The sequence below is a fragment of the Dipodomys spectabilis genome, unplaced genomic scaffold, assembly GCF_019054845.1.
Source record: "Dipodomys spectabilis isolate Male_0828 unplaced genomic scaffold, ASM1905484v1 ptg000140l, whole genome shotgun sequence".
NCBI lineage: Eukaryota > Metazoa > Chordata > Mammalia > Rodentia > Heteromyidae > Dipodomys > Dipodomys spectabilis.
Window position 1 is genome coordinate 27,598,803 of NW_024870817.1, and position 23,781 is coordinate 27,622,583.

Sequence of the window (23,781 nt, forward strand, 5' to 3'; positions counted from 1 at the left end):
TCTTGTTCCTTTTGTATCAATGTATGGTTTCATTTCCCATGCTTGGGTTTATGATCAGTTCATACATAGTTCTTTGAACCATTTTATATCTAAAATTGCTTAAGAGTTATTACATCAAGAAGTTCTGATTTTGTTTTTCACTATGATCTATGCTTCATTCCAGATGTGAAGAAAATAAGCCATGTGTTCCTAGTCCAGCACAATTGATAAGAAGATTCTCCCAAAAGCCTAAGCCAAATTTGAGCAGAGCAAACAGTAAAAAAGGAGCAGGTATGAAAAAAGGCGCAACAGATGAGAACAGGGTATGCAAACCAGAAGATAATTTGCTGCAGCAAGGAGATTCTGACACCCAGCTCCTTGTGAAAGTAAGTTCAGAAAATGTAACTTTATTGGTGGTGAACTCTTTTTATCAGGATAATGAAGGAAAACAAATAATAAAGTCAGTTTAGTTTTGTACTAGAAGTATTTTTGTGAAAGTAAGTGGCTTTCAATTATTCCAACAGTTTGGAAACTGTTCACGTGTCTGTGTGTGTAAATTAGAAGATTCAACCAAACTGCTAAACCAAATTAATACAGAAATTGTCCCTGGAAATATTAGCTGTTTCTTCTTAAATTTAAGGAAAAGACAGAGATTTTGACCTCTCTGGAAGTTTCAGCAAGAAAAGATTGTGTAGGTTCTGAAGACTGTAGTTTGGCTCAAAAATATGCTCAATTAGATGTTGGACCATCGAGGAGTGTTGAAGAGGAAACTGGAAAAGATAATTCTGTGTCTTCCATTGTTAAGGAACAACATCTGAGTAAACCTACCAGGTAACACTTTACTTAACAAACAGAATATGAAGTAAATTTTTATTATTCCTTATGGATGGCCTACCTTAATAATAGAGCAAAAAAAGAATATGGCTTATGGAAATGGAGGCAGTTATTTATTTATTTATTTATTTATTTAGGGTCCGGTCGTGGGGCTTGAACTCAGGGCCTAGGTGCTGACCCTGAGCTCTTTTTGGTTTGCTCATGGCTAGTGCTCTACCACTTTAAGCCATGGCTTCACTTCTGGTTTTCTAGTGGTTTATTGGAGATAATAGTCTCACAAGCTGGGCATAGGTGGTTCATGCCTGTAATCCTAGCTACTCAGGAAGCTGAGATCTGAGGATCCCTGTTCAAAGCCATGCTGGGGCGTGAAAGTCTGTGAGACTCTTATCTCCAGTAAACCACCAGAAAACCCAAGTGGTGCTGTGGCTCAAGTGGTAGAGTGCTAGCCTTGAGCTGAATTGCTGAGGGACAGCGCCAAGGCCCAGAGCTTAAGCCCCACAACCAACCCCCCTTCCCTCCCTCCCTTTCCACCCCCCCCCCCCAAAAAAAAAAAGTCGTATGAATTTTGCTGCTCGTGCTGGCTTTAAACCACGGCTAGGATTATAGGCATGAACCACTGACACCTGGCTTTTACTTTATTTTCCTATCATATTTTTTTGTTTTATTGTCATGTATTACTGAGGGAAGGAGTGGTGAGAGTTCATTGTGACATTTCCCCTCATGTATACAATGTATCAGTCAATCTCAAACTCTCATTTTCATTGTCTTCTTTTCTAAGGCATATTAACAGATTTCATTGTCTTATTTTTGTTTTTTTTTTCTTTTGGGTCCGGTCTTGGGGCCTGAACTCTGGGCCTGGGCGCTGTCCCTCAGCTCTTCAGCTCAAGGCTAGCGCTCTACCACTTGAGCCACAGCGCCCCTTCCTGCTTTTTTCTTTTTGCTTATGTGGTGCTGAGGAATCGAACCCAGGGCCTCAGGCATGCAAGGCAAGCGCTCTACCACTGAGCCACCTTCCCAGCCCTCATTGTCTTATTTTCATACATGGAAAACTACCTATTTACACCATTTTCTCTTCATTCACTCTCCTTGTTTTCTCAGCCTCCTTCTAATAGTTCCCCAATAAAGCCTGTTTTTCTTCCCTTGCGTTCCCTGTGGATTAACAGCATTCATTGAGGTTCTTTATGCTGTTTAAATGTATAGTTGCAATGTATTTAAAAATAATTACCTTTTATCTTTCTTTTTCCATTCTCCCCTTCTCAAAGTACTCTTATTAAAGTTATGTTCTGGGCTGGAAAGGTCGCTCACTGGTAGAGTGCTTGCCTTGCATGCATGAGGCCCTGGGTTTGATTCCTCAGCACCACATAAGCAAAAAGAAAAAAGCCGGAAGTGGCGCTGTGGCTCAAGTGGTAGAGCTCTAGCCTTGAGCTGAAGAGCTGAGCGACAGTGACCCGGCCCAGAGTTCAGGGCCTACAACCTGACCCCCCCCCAAAAAAGTTATGTTCTGTTTATCCACTATATAATTATGTATATAGGTATGTATACATATGTACATGTCAGTGGGATACACATATCTTTTAAAAAAATTTACGACTTTGCCAGTCTTGGAGCTTGAACTCAGAGCCTGGGCACTGTCCCTGAGCTTCTTTTTTTCTCAAAGCTAGCACTGTATTACTTGAGCTATAGTGCTACCTCCTGCTTTTTCTGTTTGTATGGTATTGATGAATTGAACCCTGGGCTTCATGCATGCTAGGCAAGCACTCCCACTAAGCCACATTCCCAGCCTCAAATGTCTTTTAGATATAGCTTCCACATATAAGTGAAAACATAATTTTGTGTGTGTGTTTTCAGGTTTTAAGATGTCCTCCAATTTTACTCATTTTCCTGTAAATGTAAAATTTTCATTTTTCTTTATGGCTGGATAATATACTAATATATATAGATGTAAACACACATATATAAATAAACTCTGTACTTTATCCTTTTTTCTGTTACTGGACATTTAAACAAATTTTTTTGCAGAAAAGGTAGGAAGGGTGAGAAAAAAAGGTAAGGAGAAAAAAGAAGAGATTGTTGAAATTTTCATTTTATTGATCAGAACTGAAATTTTACTATAGCTGTTGTTTTTTTTTTTGCCTCAGTCCTGTGGCTTGATCTCAGGGTCTGGGTGCTGTTCCTGAGCCTCTTTGTGCTCAAGGCTAGTGCTCTACCACTTTAACCACAATGTCACATCTGGCCTTTTCTGAGTAGTTTATTAGAAATAAGAGTCTCATGGACTTTACTGCCCAAGCTGTCATTGAACTGCCATCCTCAGTTCTCAGCCTCTTGAGTAGTTAGGATCACAGGTGTGATCCACCAGTGTTTGGCAGCAGCTTGTTTTTTATTAGAAGTATCCTGGTGCATATGTGACAGTAATTTCTTATTTTGCTTAAACATCTAGTCATCCTCAACCATTGAAACGATCAAGTTACTCCAAAATTATTTTGGATCAAAAAACAACGACCTCTTCTGCATCTGAGTGTGAAATAGATCATAATGGGAAGAGAACACATAGGAAGAGCAAACCAAATGTCACCAAAGGGCGAGGATCAAAACGAATTCGAGGTAAGACTGCTAAGAAGGAACCTAGAGCTTCAAAGTCCATGCTGGTGACTCTTCGAGCTTCCCAGGAAGAGGATGAAGATGATGCTGAAGATTTTGAACCTTATTATGAAGAAGAAACCTATCATCTTGCCCCAGAAGAATTAAACAAAGCACCAGTGTTTGTACCTGTTGGTCTCAGATCCCCTGAACCTGTTTCTGCTCAGATTGAGGAAACAATGGAAGAGGTAGTTTGTTTTTTGGAATCCTTGTCACTTTATCATACTTGTTTTTTCTTTGTTTTTCTTTTACTAGGTCCTTATTTCTCTTTTAGTGATTACTAAGATTTGAAGAGTTAATTCTCTATATATTGCCACATGTAATTGATTTGAGGCCTTAATGAATTAAGGAAACAATAGTAGTAACTGTGTATAATCTCTTGTGTTAACTTAGACCTTTCCATCCAGGCCGAGCAAGGGACTCATTATAACAATATATTTGGATGCTTCTTAATCTCTCTCTTTTTCTCTCTCTAGCTCTCTCCACTCTCTGCTTCCCTCCCTTTATTGATATTCAGGTGTGAACTCAGGGCCTTTGTCCTTGTGGCTGGAATTCTACCTCAGCCATACCTCCAGTTATACTTTTTCCTAGTATTATGGAGGTAGAGTCTACCAAGTTTTTCTGCTCATGCTGCCCCTGAATCATGATCCTTTGAGTCTCAGCCTCCTGAGTAGCTAGGATTACAGGAGTGAGCCCACTGATGCCTGCATAGTCTACTTTTTTATATTACTCTTATGTTAACTTTATATTAATTTTTTTAGATGTTTTCTTCCTTGATTTGTTTTTTAGACATTGGCTTATATAGTTAGTCTGGCTTCAAACTTACTATGTAGCAGGCTGATCTGAAAAATACCTGGCTAGTGGTATTATCTGTAATGACCTCAGGCTAAGTTTTGACCAGCAGAGAAAGTAGAGGGGAAATATACTTCTTTCTTTCGTTTATAAGGTGATGGTAAGCGGAACATCTCTATTCCCAGCTACTCATGAGGCTGAGATCTGAGAATTATAGTTTGGATTACTCTAGGTTGACAAATCTGAGAGAGTACTGTTTGCAGTTAATCAACAAAAAAAGTGGGAAGTGAAGGTGTGGTTCAAGTGGTAGATCACACCAGCCTGGGTATGGGTGGGAGAGCCAAATAAGAACAGTAGGCCTGGAGTTCAACTTCCAGTCTGGCACTCTCTCCCCACCCTGGATAGGTGTAAAAGGAACATAAAATTTACTATATGAATCAATTTTAAATGTATAATTCAGTGCTATGTTCATCACCTCCTTGTCCACATAATTCTTCATACTCCAAAACTAGATTCTGATAATAAAGCACCATTTCCCCCACACCCACTCTGTAGACCTTCCCAGCCATCATGCTAATTGGTGTATGTATGTGTATGTGTGTATTGTGTGTGAGATGTGCTGGGACTAGAATTCTAACTTCAGGCCTCTCACTCTCACTTGACTTTTTCTTTCCTGATTGGCATACTTCCATTAGAGCCCCAACTCCATTTTGGCTTTTCTTTGCTGGTTAACAGATAAAAGTTTTGAGGATTTGTCTATTCTGACTGATTTTGAACTGTAATCCTCAGATTTCATTCCCTTGAGTAGTTAGAATTTCAGTTCTGAGCCACCAGTGCCTACTTGCAACTCTTTAATTTTTTATTTTTGTTGGTCATGGGGCTTGAACTCTGGGCCTGGGCACTGTCCCTGTGCTCTTCAGCTCAAGGCTAGTGCCACTTCTGGTTTTCTGGTGGTTAATTAGAGATGAGTCTCACGGACTTTCCTGCCTGGGCTTGGGCTGGCTTTGAAGCATGATCCTCAGATCTCAGCCTTCTGAGTAGCTTGGATTATAGCCGGAGGCACTAGCGCCTGGCTCACTATTAATTTTTTTGAGTTTGAATTGCCTGCCATGTAAATAAATGGAATCATATAGAATTTGTCTTCTTTGTGACTCCCTTATTTTGTGTAGTATAATATGTTTAAGGTTCAATTATAAATATCCTTTGGACTATCCTTCCTAATTTAAGGTGGTATTTTTTTTTTTTTTTTTTTTTTGGGTTGGTCATGGGGCTTGAACTGTGGGCATGGGCGCTGTCCCTGCACTCTTCAGCTCAAGGTGAGCACTCTAGCACTTGAGCCACAGTGCCACTTCTGGTTTTCTGGTGGTTTATTGGAGATAAGAGTCTCATGGTCTTTCCTGCCCGGGCTGGCTTTGAATCACGATCCTCAGATCTCAGCCTCCTGAGTAGCTAGGATTACAGGCGTGAACCGGCACTCGGCCCTCAAGGACTTTCCTGCCCCGGCTGGCTTTGAACTGTCATCCTCAGATCTCAGCCTTCTGAGTAGCTAGGATTACAGTGAGCCACTGGTGCCCGGCTTAGGGTGGTATTAATAGTCATGTGTGCACATGTGTGTATATCATATTTTTTACCCCTTCATCCAGCAGTAGACATCTGGCTATTTCAAATAATGCTCTGAACATGGTAATAATTTATTAATGTTGGAATATATCTATATCTATGTGTAGAATTGTTCATTTATTGGCAAGATTTCCCCCATCTGGGTCTTGAACTTAAGACCTGAGTGCTGTCTCTGAGCTTTTGTGCTCAAGGCTAGTCTAGCCCTACCCCTTGAACCCCAGCTCCACTTTGGCTTTTTGTGGCAAATTAACTTTTCTGCCCAAGCTGGCTTTGAACCATAATCCTTACATCTCAGCCACCTGAGTAGTTAGGATTATAAGTGTGCCACTGGTGCCTGGCTATATGTATGTTTTTTACAAAAGTATTTTTTTCCATTGAGTGTTCAAGGATTCTATTATTTCATATCCTTATCAATAGCCATTATTCCCCTCCCTCCCTCCCATCCCCCCTTCCCTCCCTCCCTCCCTCCCTCCCTCCCTCCCTCCCTCCCTCCCGCCCTTCCTTCCTTCCTTCCTTCCTTCCTTCCTTCCTTCCTTCCTTCCTTCCTTCCTTCCTTCCTTCCTTCCTTCCTTCCTTCCTTCCTTCCTTCCTTCCTTCCTTCCTTCCTCCTCTTCCTTTTTTGGAATAATTTTTATTGCATTAAGGTGTTATATAGAAAGGCTACCATTTAATAAGAGTTTTTCTCTTTTTGCCAGTCCTGGGCTTAAACTCAGGGCCCAGGCACTGTCCCTCAGCTTCTTTTGCTCAAGGCTAGCACTCTCCCACTTGAGCCATAGTGCCACTTCCAGACTTTTCTGTTTATGTGGTACTGATGAATCAAACCTAGGGCTTAGGGTCTGCTAGGCAAGTACACTACCACTAAGCCACATTGCCAGCTATGTTTCCTTATTCTTGTGTTCTAGTATTCCCACTGTTTAATTTCAAAGTTGAGCTGGGAAGGTGGCTCAGTGGTAGAGCACTTGCCTTGCATGCATGAGACCCTGGGTTCGATTCCTCAGCACCACATAAGCAAAAAGAAAAAAACCGGAAGTGGCGCTGTGGCTCAAGTGGTAGAGCGTTAGCCTTGCCCAGAGTTCAGGCCCCATGACCGGACCCAAAAAAAAAAAATTTCAAAGTTATCTGTTCTGCTTCATGTTGTAATCACTTTTTTTTTAGGTTGGTCATAACTCTGGCTTGAACTCTGGGTCTGAACGCTGTCCCTGAGCAATTCAACTCAAGGCTAGCACTCTGCCGCTTAAGCCACAGCACCGCTTCCAGTTTTTTGGTTGTTTATTGGAGATAAGAGTCTCAGGAACTTGCGAAAGTGGCATGAGCCACCAGCTCCTGGCTCATATGACACTTTTTTTTTGGTCGGTCCTGGGATTTAAACTCTGGTCTTGGGCGCTGACCCTGCACTCTTCAGCTCAAGGCAAGCATTCTACTGCTTGAGCCACAGCACCACTTCTGGGTTTCTGGTGGTTAATTAGAGAAAAGAGTCTCACAGACTTTCCTGCCTGGGCTGGGTTTGAACCGTGATCTTCAGATCTCAGCCTTCTGAGTAGCTAGGATTACAGGCATGAGCCACTGGTGTCTGGCATATGACACTTTTATGTAAGAATTCATAATAATTTCTGTGTCATTTAAAACAATCATGAGGTACCTAAGATAGTAGTAGTGACAACTAAAGAAATGGTAACATAAAACAGTTTATATAAGGAGTAATGGAATGGCTAATGACTAGAATCCTAGCTACTCAGTAGGCTGAGATCTGAGGATTGTGGTGCAAAGCCAGCCTATGCAGGAAAGTACATGAGATTTACTTCTAATTAACCACCAGAAAACCGGAAGTGGTGCTGTGGCTCAAAGAGGTAGAGTGCTAGATTTGAGCAAAAGAGCTGAAGGTTAGTGCCCAGGCCTCAAGTGCAACTTCCCAAGACCGACCTTAAAAATAAAAGCAATGGATTGTCCCCGTCTTTTGTAAAGTTATATTTGCAAGTGGAAATCAAAACCTACTTTTGTTTTATTCACTGTTAATAATAACACATTAAGTGTTTTAAGGTAATAAGTTAGTAGCTGATTTTTTCTTATTCCTTCCCTCCTTCCTTTGTGTGATGCAGAGGTTTGAACTCAGGGCCTAGAAATGTACTGAGCAGGCACTTTACCATTATTTGTGTCAACTTGGTCTAAATTCTTTTGTTTATGCTTTTCATAATAGCTGGGATGGCAGGCACATTTAGCTCACTCAGCTTTGAGATGGAGTGTTGAGAACTTTTTTCTTGGGTTGACCTCAAATGACAATTCCTCCTAATCTCAGCTTCCCACAGCATCACTTTGGTTTTTTGGTCATTAAGTGGAGATCAGAGTTTTCATGGATTTTCCTGCTCAGCCTGGCTTTGAACCATGATCCTAAGATCTGAGCTTCCAGAGTAGCTAGGATTATAGACATGAGCCATTGGTACCTGGTTGAAAATATTTTAAATCATTGGAATTTTCAAATATTTTTGAGTCTGGGGCTGGGAAGTTGGCTCAGTGGTAGAGCGCTTGCCTTGCATGCCTGAGGCCCTCAGCACCACACAAGCAAAAAGAAAAAAGCCAGAAGTGGTGCTGTGGCTCAAGTGGTAGAGCGCTAGCCTTGAGCTGAAGAGCTGAGGGACAGTGCCCAGGCCCAGAGTTCAGGCCCCATGACCGGACCCCCCAAAAAAATATTTTTGAGGCTCATTGGACAGTAGTAAAAATTTTCTCTTTGCATCTGATGTATCACAATATACACGTGTTACTATAATATATATGTTTTGAAGCAAGATTGTGAGACTTGATTTTTGTTTTTTTTGGTCGGTCATGGGGCTTGAACTCTGGTCTTGAGCACTGTCCTTGCACTCTTCAGCTCAAGGTGAGCACTTTACCACTTGAGCCACAGTGCTACTGCTGGTTTTCTAGTGGTTTATTGGAGATGAGTCTCATGGACTTTCCTGCCTGGGCTGGCTTTGTACCGCAATCCTCAGATCTGAGTAGCTTGGATTAAAGGCGTGAGCCACCAGCACCTGGCGAGACTTGATTTTTTTTTACTTCTAGTTTCTACCAATAATGTAACATTTTATATTCCTTTTTTATGTTAATATGGTTTATAGGAGCCAAGTGGTACATGCATATTTTAGGAAATAACAGCAATATCTACTTAGCTGCCCATTATGTGACCTTTGACTATCAGGACTGGTACATGAAGAGTATTGTATGAACCTACTGTCATAGATGTCAAGAATTATGCAAGCATTAGAGTGTGGGAGTGGATTGTTATCTCTATTAAAGTATTTATGACAGTGTATAGTTAGTTGATTGTGTGTTTCTCTTAAATTGTGAGTTCATTGAGGAGAGGGAGCAATCAAACCCATCTTATTGGGTATTATTTCCCTGTGCCCATATTCCTAGTTTTCAGAAAGCACTAGCTAACTTCTAATAGATGGAACAAAAAATTTGAGGCAGAGTAGAGACAAAGTGGGGAGAATGGATGATGAGGTTCCTGGCACTAAAGATTAGCCTTAGAAATTTGTTACTGGTAATAATAGTCACAGACCCCTAAAAATTCTTAAACATACTACTTTTGCCAAATTGTTGTCAGTTTAAACTACTTTATTTCTCTTGAAATTTTAAGTGAACGTATTATTGCTTCATCTTAATGTTCAATGTTTTTCAGTTGAAAATGAGATTGTATCCTGATGTGTATAAAATGAAATCATAATGAAAATGAAATTATAAACCTTCATTTTGACAGCTTGAAATCACAGAGAATGTTGCAGATGTAGGATGTGTAACTGTTGTTGAGCATCAGCTTCCCCACATGGATGTGACTACCCAGGAAGTGAAGCAGGGAAAAGATTTGTATACATCATCATTTGTAAGTATCCATTTTAATGCTTTTCATTCTTTGCTTGGTTACTTGTAAAAGACTAATAGAATTTCTGATATATTTAGGTTTTTCTACCAGATAATGTTTCTCATTGTAGGGAGCTGTTAATAGGAAGATAAAAAATTTGCCCATTTTTTTTTTTTTTTTGGGTCCGGTCATGGGCCTGAACTCTGGACCTGGGCTCTGTCCCTCAGCTCTTCAGCTCAAGTCTAACACTCTACCACTTGAGCCACAATGTAACTGCCGGCTTTTTTTTTCTGCTTATGGGGTGCTGAGGAATCGAACCTAGGGCCTCATGCATGCAAGGCAAGCACTCTACCACTGAGCCACCTTCCCAGCCCCCCATTTTTTTTAATGTTTAAGTCCGTCCGTCCGTCCGTCCGTCCTTCCTTCCTTCCTCTCTCTGTCTGTCTTTCTGTCTTTTTTTCTTTTTCTCTTTATCTTTCTCTTTCTTTTTGAGATAGTAGCTCTCTATGTAACTCAGGCTGGTCTTGAACCTGTAATCTTCTGAGGAAAAGTCATCCCATTCCTTTCTTCTACCTTGTGCATTTGTTGACTGCTGTTTGTCATTTCGTTAGTTCTGGGCAGGATTATTCCAAACTCTGCAGTATTGGCTTATGCTTTCTCATATTTGTGTCTTTTCAGGGATACCAGTCCCATTGGAGTAGGGCCAACCTGAATATAGTATTATTCCATCTTAACTTGAGTACATTTGCAAAGATCCTTTCTATAGTTACAGTACATATAGTTAAGATTTCAACATGTTGGGGGTTAGTTATTTGCTGGTCCTGGGGCTTGAACTCTGGGACTCTACCACTTAAGGTACAGTGCCACTTCTGGTGCAGTGGCAGCACTGAACATGGATGTGCAAGTGTCTTTTACCATAGTCTGACTTCTAATGTTCTATACCCAGGAGTGGTATATCTGGATCATAGGGAAGTTGTATGTTTAGTTTTTTAAGGGAATGAATAATTTTTAAATATTGCTGGGTCCTGTTTCTTTTCTTTTTTTCTTTTTTTGGTGCCAGTCTTGGGCTTAAACCTCAGGGCCTAGACACTGTCCCTTAGCATTTTTGCTCAAAGCTAATGCTCTGCCACCGAGCAACAGCTCTCCCTCTGGCTTTATGGTGATTGATTGGAGGTAAATCTCACAGACTTTTCTGCCCTGGCTGACTTTGAACTGCGATCCTCAGACATCAGCCTCTCTAATAATTAAGTCTAAGGAAATGAGCCACTGATAGCTGGCTGTTTTCTTTCTTTTTTTGGGGGGGGGGGGGGTCTGGTCATGGGGCCCGAACTCTGGGCCTGCGCGCTGTCCTCAGCTCTTCAGCTCAAGGCTAGCGCTCTACCACTTGGGCCACAGTGAGACTTCTGGCCTTTTCTGTTTATGTGGTGCTGCGGAATCGAACCCAGGGCCTCAGGCATGCAAGGCAAGTGCTCTACCACTGAGCCACCTTCTCAGCCCCTGTTTTGTTTTCTTTTTCTTGTTTTTTTTTTTTGGTCAGTCATGGGGCTTGAACTCTGGGCCTGGACGCTGTCCCTCAGCTCTTCAGCCCAAGAGGAGTGCTCTACAACTTGAGCCACAGAGCCCACTTCCGGCTTTTTCTGCTTTTGTGGTGCTGAGGAACCCAGGGCCTCATGCATGCAAGGCAAGCACTCTATCACTGAGCCACCTTCCCAGCCCTTTCATTATTTTTTTTTCTTGGATGATAATAGCTGATTTATTTATTTATTTAATTTTTTGTTCTTTTTTTTTTTTTGTGAAAATACGATACAGAGGGGTTACAATTACATGGGCAAGATAATGAGTGCATTTCTTATCAAGCATTGTTGCCTCCTCCTTTGTTTCCCCTTCCCATCCCTTCCCATCTCCCACCCCCCCTTCATTATTTTTTTCTGTTAGTATTTTATCGAAGTGAGTTTTAATGTTTTAAATTATTTTAAGTAGCTGTACAAAGGTTTTAGTTCAGTAAGTTAGATTGTAAATATAGTACATCTTGATCAATGTTCACCTCTTCTGTTGTTTTCCTCTCTTAATCCCATCCATACCTTCAAGTTACTTAGTTCAGCTTATCATCTAATATATGTTGACAATAATAACTATATATTTTTTACCCAGTCTTCCTTTCTCCATAATCATCTTCTCTTGGAAACTCCCCCCTCCAAAAAAACAACAACAACCATGTTTTAACTATCTGGTATTCATTTTGTTAAACTATTTGTTAGTTGTTCAGAGGAGTTAAATATTAGCCCCTTAGTAGTCATTGTGTTCATGTTTATATGCATATAACCATGTATATGTTTTCATATATGTTTATAATTTAGATATAATGTCCACAGATGAGAGAACATGTGCTGTTTATGTCTCTGTGTCTGATTTACTTTATTATTATAAGTTTTTTCCAATTTCCCTGCAAATGACATAATATTGTTTTTCGTGGTAGATGAGTAAATTCTTATTGTGTGTGCAAGTGTTTGCCCAAGAGTGGTATTTCTGGATCATTGAGTATTTCTCTGTTTAGTTTTTTGAGGAATCTCCATACTGCCTTCTAGACTGGTTGTACTAGTTTACATTCTCACCAATAGTGTAATAGGATTTCTTTTTCTTCATGTCCCTGCCATCATTTGTTGTTCATATTCTTTTTGGGTTGTTGTTGTTCATGGGGCTTGAACTCAAGGCCTGGGTGTTGTCCCTGAGCTTAAGGCTAATATTCTTTAAGCCACAGCTCCACTTCTCAGTTTTTTGGTGGTTAATTGGAGATGAGTTTCCCAGACTTTTCTACCTGGGCTGGCTTTGAACCATGATCCTTAGATCTCTGCCTCCTGAGTAGCTAGGATTAAAAGTGTGAGCCATCTTGATGTGATAGCTAATTTTATTTGGGTGAGATAGAATCTCAGTGTTATTTTGATTTTCATTTGTTTAATGGCCAGAGATGGTGAGCATTTCCTCATGTGTTTATTGGCCATTCTTGCGAGAAGTTTCTCTTTAACTCCTTTGCCCTTTTATTAATTGTGTTATTGATTTGGGGGAGGAGTTTAGTTTCATGAGCTTCTTGTATATGTTGAAAATTAGGCCCCTGCTGGATATATGGCTGGTAAAGATCTCCTATTCTGTACTTGGACCAGTCATGGACCGCAATCCTGCTGAATAGCTAGGATTATAAGCATCTACCACCATATGGGGCTTTTCTGTTTTGTTTAACAGACTCTTCAGTCGGGCCCTGGTAGCTCATGCCTGTAATCCTAGCTTCTCGGGAGGCTGAAATCTAAGGATCATGGTTCAAAGCCAGCATGGGCAGGAAAGTCCTAGAGATTCTTATCTCTCTCTCTCTTTTTTTTTTTTTTTCTTTTTTGGGTCCAGTCATGGGGCCTGAACTCTGGGCCTGGGTGCTGTCCCTCAGCTCAAGGCTAGAGCTCTACCACTTGAGCCACAGCGCCACTTCCGGCTTTTTTCTTTTTGCTTATGTGTGCTGAGGAATCGAATCCAGGGCTTCATGCGTGCAAGGCAAGCGCTCTACCACTGAGCTACCTTCCCAGCCCGAGATTCTTATCTCTTATCTCTAATAGACCACCAGTCTCTTATCTCTAATAAACCACCAGTCGTAGAGCACTTGCCTTGAGTTGACAAACTCAAGGACAGTGCTCAGGCCCAGTGTTTAAGCCCCATAACTTACCAACAACAACAACAAAAAGAAAAAACAAACCAAAAAAAACCCCTAAAAGAAACAAAAAAACAAGAGTCTCCAACCTTGATCTTCTTGATTTCTACCTCCTGAGTTGCTAGGATTATAATCATGAGCTACAGTGCATAGCTGAAGATTTCAGTGTTAGTATTCATAATAGATATTCAGGTATTGAATTCTTGCTCTTAGGGAATAAAAATCTCCAACTGTGCCCTATGATAATTGGGCTTTTTTTTTTTTCCTCCCTAGTCCTGGGGCTTGAACTCAGGGCCTGGGTACTGTCCCTAAGCTGCTTTTGCTCATGGCACCACTTCTGGCCTTTTCTGTTTATATTGTACTGAGGAATCGAACCCAGGGCTTCATGTATGCTAGTCCAGCACTCCACCACTAAGACACATTCCCAGCTTAAATGTTTTATATTTAATATTATTTTTGCCAGTATCACTGGGGAGCTGATAAATGAACTCTGTAGACATTGATTCTGTAACTTTTTCATTTATTAAAATTAATTTTGTTTTCTTTCACCTAGTATAAAAATTGGGATAATCTTCAAACTATTTCTGTTATGTACAAGTAGATTTGACTGTAGTTGAGGGGCTGAAAGTGAAGAAGCGTGGTTAGATGTACATAGTGAAAAAGTGTGGTTAGATGTACATAGCAAGTGCTTAGCAGTAAAATTTGCAATGGAGAAAAGGCAAAACCAGAGCAAGATTCAAAAAAATTTATCTCATTTCTGGAATTTTATGAATCATTACAAATTAAGAAAAAAATTCCGTTGTGGTAAGTGAAACTATGGAAGAACTATATAATGCAGTCTGTGAGAACAGTGTTTGGAAGAAACAGATGTTACTCTTATCTTTTCCTCTTTTAGGAAATGACCTCAGGAGAACAAGCTCCAAGGGTAGCAGGTAATTGTTATCAGTCTGCTAATCTGTTATCATTCTTGTTTGTATTAGCACAGTTATTTATTGTAGTGGGTTTGGAGGATGTTTCTTACGGAGCTGAACAAGAAGATTCTAGTGCTAAGTATGTTACCTGCATGAGAAGTTAGATTCTTAGATGTAACTATGGAAGATGAGTTGAGTTTTAAGTGTTAAATAAAAAACTAGAGATTGTCTCTGGGTTTGTATACCTGAGAACATTTTTTTGTTGAAAACATTTTTAATGGAAAGAAAGTACTGTCATCAAGTAAAAGCCAATATATGAGCCTGGGTGCTGGTGTCTCATGCATGTAATCCTAACTAGTCAGGAGGCTAAAATCTGAGGATCAAGGTTCAAAGCCAGCACAGACAAGGAAGTCTGTAAGACTCTTATCTCCAGCTAATCACTAAAAAGCCCAAAGTAGAGCTGTGGCTCACTAGGTAGAGCACTAGCCTTGAGCAAAAAAGCTCAGGGGCAGTGTCTAGGCCCTGAGTTCAAACCTAGGACCTGCATTCTAACCCCCACTCCCTCAAACAAATGATGTTTAAAAAAAAATTTGGCAGTCTATAATCTAAAATCTGTAGTCTATAATCTTTAGTCTGTAACCATATGAGTAAGGAATACTGGTATAGAGGATTTTGGAACACATTACCTGAAGATAGACACCTGAGTGAAAAAAAAATCTGTTTGAAGGAACCAGTGGCTCATGCCTGAGCTCATGCTCAATTACTCAGGAGGCTGTGGCCTGACCTGAGGTAGACAAATCTGAAAAGCTCTCCAACAAACCAATAAAAGGCTGGAAATAGAAATGTGGCATGAGTGTATAGAGCACCAGCCTTGAACGAAGAAGCTAAGCAAGAGCACAAGGCCCTGAGTTCAGGCTCTAGCACTGGTGCGTGCATGTGTGCACACACAACTCTCTGTTTTAAGTAAATAGATTTCTAGATTTATTGTTGTTTATTGCTTGTTTCCTCAAGATCCCAGCGATGGAAGCACCGAAGCTGCCATAACTTTGCTGACAATGGGAGATATAGTCCTGCAGTCAGAAATCAGTACTGACCAGGGTGATGGTAAGAGTGGAAAAGGAATCTGAATCCTCTTCAGATCTGTCTGCTAAGAACTTACATCCACATTGGGAGTGAACAGCCCCTTACATTTAAAATTTACATTCCTTTTCTTAGAAACAGTAATATTTGCCAGGTGCTCATGGCTCATGCCTGTAATCCTGGCTTCTCCAGAGGCTGAGATCTGAGGATTGCAGTTCAAAGCCAGCCCTGGCAGGAAAGTCTGTGAAACTCTTATCTCTAACAAAACCACCAGAATACCAGAAGTAGTGCTGTGGCTCAAGTGGTACAATGCTAGCCTTGAGCTGAAGAGCACAGGGACAGAGTTTAAGTTCCACTACTGACAAAAAAACAAAACAAAAAACATAATATTTGTATATCAATCCATGCACTATCTTATTTATCCTGTTAGATATGCTAACTATTTAAGATCATGTATTTGGTTAACCAAGCAAAGTATTTCTTTATGGAAGTTATTTTTTTATCATTATAAACATTGTTTAATTGAGCTCAACATATATATTTCTCTTCAATAGAGGATTTGCTGCTTAAAGTGGCAAATTTTCTCCTATGTAATAATAGTTTTGACATTGAGATAATTTTAACTGTTCTAATAGTTTGGAGAATGCCAAAACATAGGCCAGCTTATTTTTATTTATTTATTTATTTATTTTGATGCCAGTATTAGGACTTGAGAGCAGAGCCTTGAGCTCTCCATTGTCTTTCTTTTTCATGTCTGGTTCTCTACAACTTGAGCTACACTTTTAGTCTGGCATTTTTCTGGTTAATTGGAAATAGAGGCTTGGACTTTTTTGCCCAGGCTGGCTTTAAACTGTGATCCTCTGATCTATTTCATGAGTAGGTAAGATTTTAGGTATGAGCCACTGGCACTGAACTTGCTGATGAGAGGTTTGAACTCAGGGATTCTTAGTAGGTTGACACTTTACCACTTGCTCCATGCCGTCAGTGATTTTTAGTATGTTAGGCTGAACTTAGAAGCTGTGGTCTTTACTATTTCTTTATCTATAACTACATGAAATAACTGTTCACATTTTTTTGATGATGTTGTTGTTGTTGGTCATGGGGCATGAACTCTGGGCCTAGACACTGTCTCTGAGCTGTCTTCAGCTCAAAGCTAGTGCTCTACCACTTGAGCCACAATGCCACTTCTGGTTTTCTGGTAGTTAATTGTAGGTAAGAATCTCAGAGATTTTCCTGCCCGGACTGGCTTTGAACTGTGATCCTCAGATCTTAGCCTCCTGAATAGCTAGATTTACAGGTGCCCTTCTGTTTGTTTTTTACTGGACCTGAGGTTGGAGTTCAGGCCTCAGAATTAAAAAGGGGGGAGAGGGGAGGAAGAAGGGAGGATCTGGCTAATTTCTCACCTGGGCTTACCTTGAACCTCAATCCTCCTGATTTCTACAGCATTACCTAGGAATATAGGCGTGTGCATTAATGTCCTTCCTTTATTCATTTTTAGAACCATTATTTTATGTCCCACACAGCTATGACAGACTCTACTGCAAGACTCTGCCACTAAGAAAGAATTTTTTTTTGGGGGGGGGGGGGTTGGGTGTTGTCCCTGAGCTTTTATGTTCAATTGTAATGCACTACCAATTGAGTCACAGCTCTACTTTCTGCTTTTTTTGCTTTTTTTTTTTTTTTTTGTAGTTTAGTGGAGATAAGAGTCTCACAGACTTTTCCTGCCCAGGCTGGCTGTGATCCTTATATTTCATCTTCTTGAGTAGCTAGGATTACAGGCATGTGCCACCAGCACATGGCTACAAATCAGAAACTTTCTTTTGATAAATATAGGGTTATAAGCCTAAAAGTCTAACAACTAAACATCAAGTTAGTCAGTAAAACAATTATCAAGAACCTGGGCACTGGTGCTCAAACTCAGGCAGTACCTCTGAGTTGTTTCTTTACTCAAGGCTAATGCTCTACCACGTTGAGCCACAGCTCACTTATGGTTTGCTGGTGGTTAATTGGACATGAGTCTCATAGACTTTCCTCCCAGGCTGTCTTTGAATGGTAAACCTCAGATTTCAGCCTCCTGAGTAGCTGGGATTATAGTTTGAGCACCAGCCCTGAGTTCAAACCACAGTATTATCTCACATACCCCAAAGTAACAGGGAAGTCCAATCTGTTTTGAAATTATTGAAAGTAACAAAAGACTATTACTTTAGATAGCATACAGTTTTCATTATGAGCCTATTACAGATCGACTCTCATTTATGAAATATTTATTTATTTATTTATTTATTTTTTTTTTTGGTCCGGTCGTGGGGCCTGAACTCGGCCTGGGCACTGTCCCTCAGCTCTTCAGCTCAAGGCTAGTGCTCTACCACTTGAGCCACAGCTCCACTTCCGGCTTTTTTCTTTTTGCTTATGTGGTGCTGAGGAATCGAACCCAGGGCCTTGAGCATGCAAGGCAAGCGCTCTACCACTGAGCCACCTTCCCAGCCCATCATTTATGAAATATTTAATCATGAATTTAGAATGTAAAGCTAAAGAGAGCTAACTTTAGTTAAATAATAATGTAGAATTTGACAATTACTGAATTTTGAAGAGTATTCAGGTACTGATTCATATTGGGTTCATTTTTAATTTTCTTTTTCTTTTTTTGTGCAGTAGGTGTGTGCATATTTCATTCAGAGGATAGGAGTCATATTCGTTTTAGCACAGAAAATGTAACTCACAAGCCCGTTGATGAATATCAAGAATTTAATTCACTTATCACAAGTGCATCTACTGCATCATTGGAAGACAGGATTGTGTCAGAGGAACGGACTATTGGAGAAAAAGTTGATTTAATGGAAGAAATAAAGGAAACTACACCAACCAGGTTTATTACTTTAGTATTCAATTAAGTAGTCAATGCTGATTTCTTACACATTTAATTAATATTTGTCTGATCTAGGTATCACTGGTCTTAGTGTATCTTTGAAAAAGTTGATTTATAGAAATTGAATCTGTTTTATGAATATTGTCTAGATTTTTTCCCTAATACCTCTAGTAAGTTTAGTATTTTATAACTTCAGCATTAAGAAATGAGTATTTACTGTATCTGTAATCTAGTACTTGGGATCCTGGAGTAGAAGGATTGATAGTTTGAGTCTCTACTTAAGGAATCTGTTTTTGTTTTCTTTTGTTTTATACCTGCTATCCTAGATATTTAGGAGGCTGCAATCTGGGACCATTGTTTGAAGTCAGCCTGGGCATGAAAGTGCATGGGATTCTTACCTCCAATTGACCTCTAAAAAGTTGAAAGTAGAGCTGTGGCTTAAATGGTAGAGCACTGTTATTGAGTGAAAATGCTAAGGGACACCTTTCATGCCCTGAATTCAAGCCTCAGTATAGGCACAAAAAGTAAATCCAAATTAAATAAATAGACACCATCTGTATATAATGTGGTACTTAATAGATGGTGCATTGACTGCTCTGGTGCTGGACAGAATGTGGCAATATAAGAAACCAAGGGGCCGGGCGCTGGTGGCTCACGCCTGTAATCCTAGCTACTCAGGAGGCTGCGATCTGAGGATCGAGGTTCAGAGCCAGCCCGGGCAGGAGAGACATGAGACTCCTATCTCCAATAAACCACCAGAAAACCGGAACTGGCACTGTAGCTCAAGTGGTAGAGTGCTCGCCTTGAGCTGAAGAGCTGAGGGACAGCGCCCAGGCCCAGAGTTCAAGCCCCACGGCCGACCAAAAAAAAAAAAAAAGAAAGCAAGGGAATGCTTACATAATTGAACAATTTCTTTACTCCCAGAAATGCAGTTTCTCAAGGGACCAGCAGTTTAAGAATGAGGAGTAGATTTGTGAAGCCGAAGTCAAATTTTGAGAAAATTTCAGAGACCAGCATGTTTGATGCTCATAAAGAAGTTTCCAATTTTTGTATAGCTAAAGGGGAAGAAAAACAAAGTCAAAGAGGTAAATTTTATTGTTTTTATAAATTGTAAAATTACATTGACCTAAAAAATAACATTAGCATTTCAAAGGAATATTCAGTGGAACATTCTATATAAAATTTTTAAAGATTACAAAAAGGTAAAATGATCTATAAAAGAAATATCCATAAATCTAACTGGTTTTAGTCATTGATACTGTTTTGCTTGCTGTATTTGCCCGATCAGTGTCTGTATGTGTATGTATATATCCTTGAGCAAGCAAAAAAAAAAAAATAAGGCATTTCTAACAGGAAAGTACCCAAAAGGAATGAAATTAAAAACAAACCTCTTTCTTAGGTCCTGGCTTACAAGTCCTACTTCTAGTGGTGAAGTGCTCTTAGACTTTATTATGGACTTCCAAAAATGTTTTTAGACACTTGTAATCATCTAAATGGTGTCTGTGTTTATTCCTATGTGTGTTACCATATATGAATAATGTGTATATTTTTAGAAGAACAAATCTGTATGTATACCATATCATACTGCTAAGCATTTAAAAATAATAGCTTTGTAATGATAAAGCAAAGTGATTATAATTAATTATGGTCTATTATATTATTAAAAATGTAAAGGGAAGCTAATTGTCTTGATGCTCATCCCTGAAACCTCTGCTATTTGGGAGTTGGAGACCCAGGAGGATTGAATTTGAGGTCAGCTCAGACAAAAAGCTACAGAGAACCAGTTTGTTTGTTTTGTGTATGTGTGTGTGTGTGCACGGTGCTACTGAGACAATTCTTGCTTTTTCCCTCAAGTCTGGTATTCTACCAGTTGAGACACAGCTTCACTCCCAGCTTTGTGTTGGGTAATTGGAGATAAGATTCTCATAGACTTCTCCACAGGCTGCTTTTGAACTGTGATCCTCAGATCTCAGGCTCATAAATAGCTAGGATTACAGGCATGATGGGCCACCATCACCTTCAAATGAACCTATGTTAAAAAGTTGGGTGTGTGTTACATTCCTGTGTTCTCAGCTATATGGAGGAAGGAGGGTCCTAGACCATCTTCAACAAAAATAACTATGTATGCTGGATGCTGGTGCCTCATGATTGTAATCCTAGCTACTCAGGATGCTGAGATCTGAGGATTGTGGTTCGAAGCCAGCCTGGGCAGGAAAGTCTGTGAGACTCTTTATTTTTAGTTAACTAACAGAAAACTGGAAATGGTGCTGTGGCTCAAAGTAATAGAGCATTAGCCTTGAGCAGAAAAAGCTCAGGGACAGTGCCTAGGCCCTGAGTTCTAGCCCTACAACCAGCAAACAATAACAACAACTATCTGTCTGAATGAAAGTGTTGGTAGAGTTCTAGCCTAACAAGTACAAGACTTTAGTTCAAACCTCAGTGCCACCAAAAGAAAAAAAAAGTAAAGCATGCATATTGTGTGTTGATATAACTAAAAGGATGATTATGAGGTGACATATTTGTTATTAACTGGACTTAATCATTATGTAGTATATATATGTATTTAAAAACATGCACACAATAAAAACATACAATGCTCTATAAATTGAAAACAACTTTTGCTGTACTCTAGTGGCTCATACCTATAATTCTAGCTACTCTAGAGATGGAGATCTGAAGATTGAAGTTCAAAGCCAGCTCAGGCAACTGTGAGAATCTTTTTTTTTTGGGTCCGATCGTGGAGCCTGAACTCTGGGCCTGGGCGCTGTTCCTCAGCTCAAGGCTCAAGGCTAGCGCTTTACCACTTGAGCCAAAGTGCCACCTCCGGATTTTTTCTTTTTTCTTATGTGGTGCTGAGGAATCGAACCCAGGGACTTCATCCATGCAAGACAAATGCTCTACCACTGAGCCACCTTCCCAGCCCCTCTGTGAGACTCTTATCTCCAGTTAGCCAACAAAAAGCAAGGAGTAGAAGTATGGCTCAAGTAGTAAAGCGCTAGCCTTGTATGCAGAAAGCTAAAAAACAGGATCTAAGCCCTGAACTCCACCACCAGTACCAGCGCACACACACGCACGCACGCACGCACGCACGGACATGATGGGCCATATGTGTAATATGGAGGCTGGAGGTTTTTTTTTTTTGGTCCGGTCGTGGGGCCTGAACTCTGGGCCTGGGCGCTGTCCCTCAAGGCTAGCGCTCTACCACTTGAGCCACAGCACCACTTCCGGCTTTTTTCTTTTTGCTTATGTGGTGCTGAGGAATCGAACCCAGGGCCTCAGGCATGCAAGGCAAGCGCTCTACCCAGCCCCGAGGCTGGAGGTTTGAGTTGGAGGTCAGCTTAGGCTACATAACAAGACCCTGCCTTACAAAAGTGTTTTTAAGCAGCTTATGTGTAATTGATACTATGTAGTTCCCCAACTTCAGTATACAACTTAGTAATATTTAGTGTTTTTTCCACATTGTAGTTCATCTATAGCTGTTTTCAACTCTAAGCAACCACAACTCTTCTGTCTTTTTTGATTTGCTTTTTTTTGGTTGGTCTTGGCCTGAACTCTGGGCCTAGGTGCCATCCCTCAGCTCTTCAGCTCAAGGCTAGAGCTATTCCACTTGAGCCACAGCACCATTTCTGGCTTTTTCTGCTCATGTGGTGCAGAGGAATCAAACCCAGGGCCTCATGCATGCAAGGTAACCACTCTACCACTGAGCTACCTACCCAGCCCCTGATTTGCCTTTTTTTGACCTTCTAAATAAAAACATATGCTATGTGTTCCAGTCTGGCAATTTCAACTATTCTTCTGTCATTGTGTTTCCAGTGTTCATCTCTATAGTAGCATTTGTGAATATTTTCTTGTATTCGTTCATGGTACTGAGTTTAAACTTAGAGTCTGGGTGCTGTCCCTTATTTTATTTTTCCCACAGCTCCATTTCTGGCTTTTAGTTGGAGATAAGAGTGTCATGGACTTGCCTGTCTGAACTGACTTAAACTGTGATAGTCAGATCTCATCCTCCTGAGTAGTTAGGATTATAGGCATAAGCTTCCAGAACCAGATCATTGCTTCTTTTTATAGAAATATTTTCCTATCTCTCTGTCATCAGTGATGTTTTTCTCTGTAAGATCTCTAAAGATAGAGCCATCCAGACTTCAAATAAGTCATTTCTAAACTTTTTTGGATGGGACTTTTAAATTATAATGGCTTATTTAATTATGGTACTGTATAGTTACCAGAAGGTGTGAATATAGTTGCTTTGGTAGTCGAGTGAAATATATGCAGTACAGGGTTTATTAATTTTCTGTCTTAAATTGAAAAATCTCCTTGGCAAGGATTATTATTCTGCTATGTGAATTACCTGACTTTTGGATTAAGAGATATTTGGAGTCATATACTGTAATCTGTTTTTTAAAAGAGAGAATGTATTGTTTTTATCATATGCACATTTCAAGCCACCAATTCTAGCTACTCAGGAGACTGAGATCTGAGGATTGCAGTTCAAAGCCAGCCTGGGCAGGAAAGTTCATGAGACTCTTTATGTCCAATAAACCACCAGAAAACCGAAAGTGTGGCTCAAGTGGTGGTAGAGTACTTGCCTTGAGCTGAAGAGTTGAGGGAGAGCACCCAGGCCCAACGGTCAAGCCCCACAACGGACCCCCCCCCCCCCCCCCAACACACACACAGAGTTCAGCGTAGTATATCTTTTTTATTGTTGGTTGTGGTCATGGGGCTTCAACTCTGGGCCCAGGGAGCTGTCCCTGAGTTCTTTAGCTCAAGGCTAGCACTCTACCACTTGAGCCACAGCGCTACTTCTGGTTTTCTGGTGGTTTACTGGAGATAAAGAGTCTCCTGAACTTTGCTGCCCAGGCTGGCAGGAGTCTCACGGGGCTGGGAATGTGGCCGAGTGGTAGAGTGCTTGCCTAGCATGCATGAGGCCCTGGGTTCAGTTCCTCAGTAGCACATAATTAGAAAATGCCGGAAGTGGCACTATGGCTCAAGTGGTAGAGTGCTAGCCTTCAGCAAATGAAGCTCAGGGACAGTGCCCAGGCCCTGAGTTCAAGCTCTAGGACTGGCAAAAAAACAAAACAAAACAAAACAGGTCTCACAGACTTTCCTGACCTGTCTGGCTTTGAACTGGAATCCTCAGATCTTCCTGAGTAGCTAGGATTATAAGCATGAGCCACTGGCACCAGCTGTAATATATCTTAAATATATTTTGAACACTGTCTTAAATGTATTTTTTGTTTAAGAAACTGAGCAAAATGTTTCCAAAGCAACAGAATTGGAAGATAAAACCCTTGGGCCAGTTACAACAGCAGAAAGTAAGGAGCAGAACCAATTGACAAGTATCCATTGTGTCAAAGGGACCAGTATTCCACTGGAAGCAAACCTAGTGAAAAGGTAAAATAGGAAAGAGTCTTTGACATTCAGTTTATCTTCTTTTTCAGCTTTAGCTATAAGAATTTGATTTAAAGTTTGTTACATTAAAAGAATGAAAATTGTGGGTTGCTAATGGTTCATACCTATAATC

General features: G+C 40.4%; 1 protein-coding gene across 1 annotated transcript in view; it reads left to right on the plus strand.

Moving 5' to 3' along the window:
• Positions 1-23,781, plus strand: part of Bdp1 (B double prime 1, subunit of RNA polymerase III transcription initiation factor IIIB) — a 108,807-nt gene that overhangs the window by 61,527 nt on the left and 23,499 nt on the right. Inside the window, 9 exon segments of the mRNA XM_042690896.1 lie at positions 164-365; positions 620-810; positions 3,251-3,638; positions 9,611-9,733; positions 14,299-14,335; positions 15,326-15,418; positions 18,047-18,260; positions 19,185-19,345; positions 23,501-23,651. Of these exon segments, the coding sequence (XP_042546830.1) occupies positions 164-365; positions 620-810; positions 3,251-3,638; positions 9,611-9,733; positions 14,299-14,335; positions 15,326-15,418; positions 18,047-18,260; positions 19,185-19,345; positions 23,501-23,651 (1,560 nt within the window).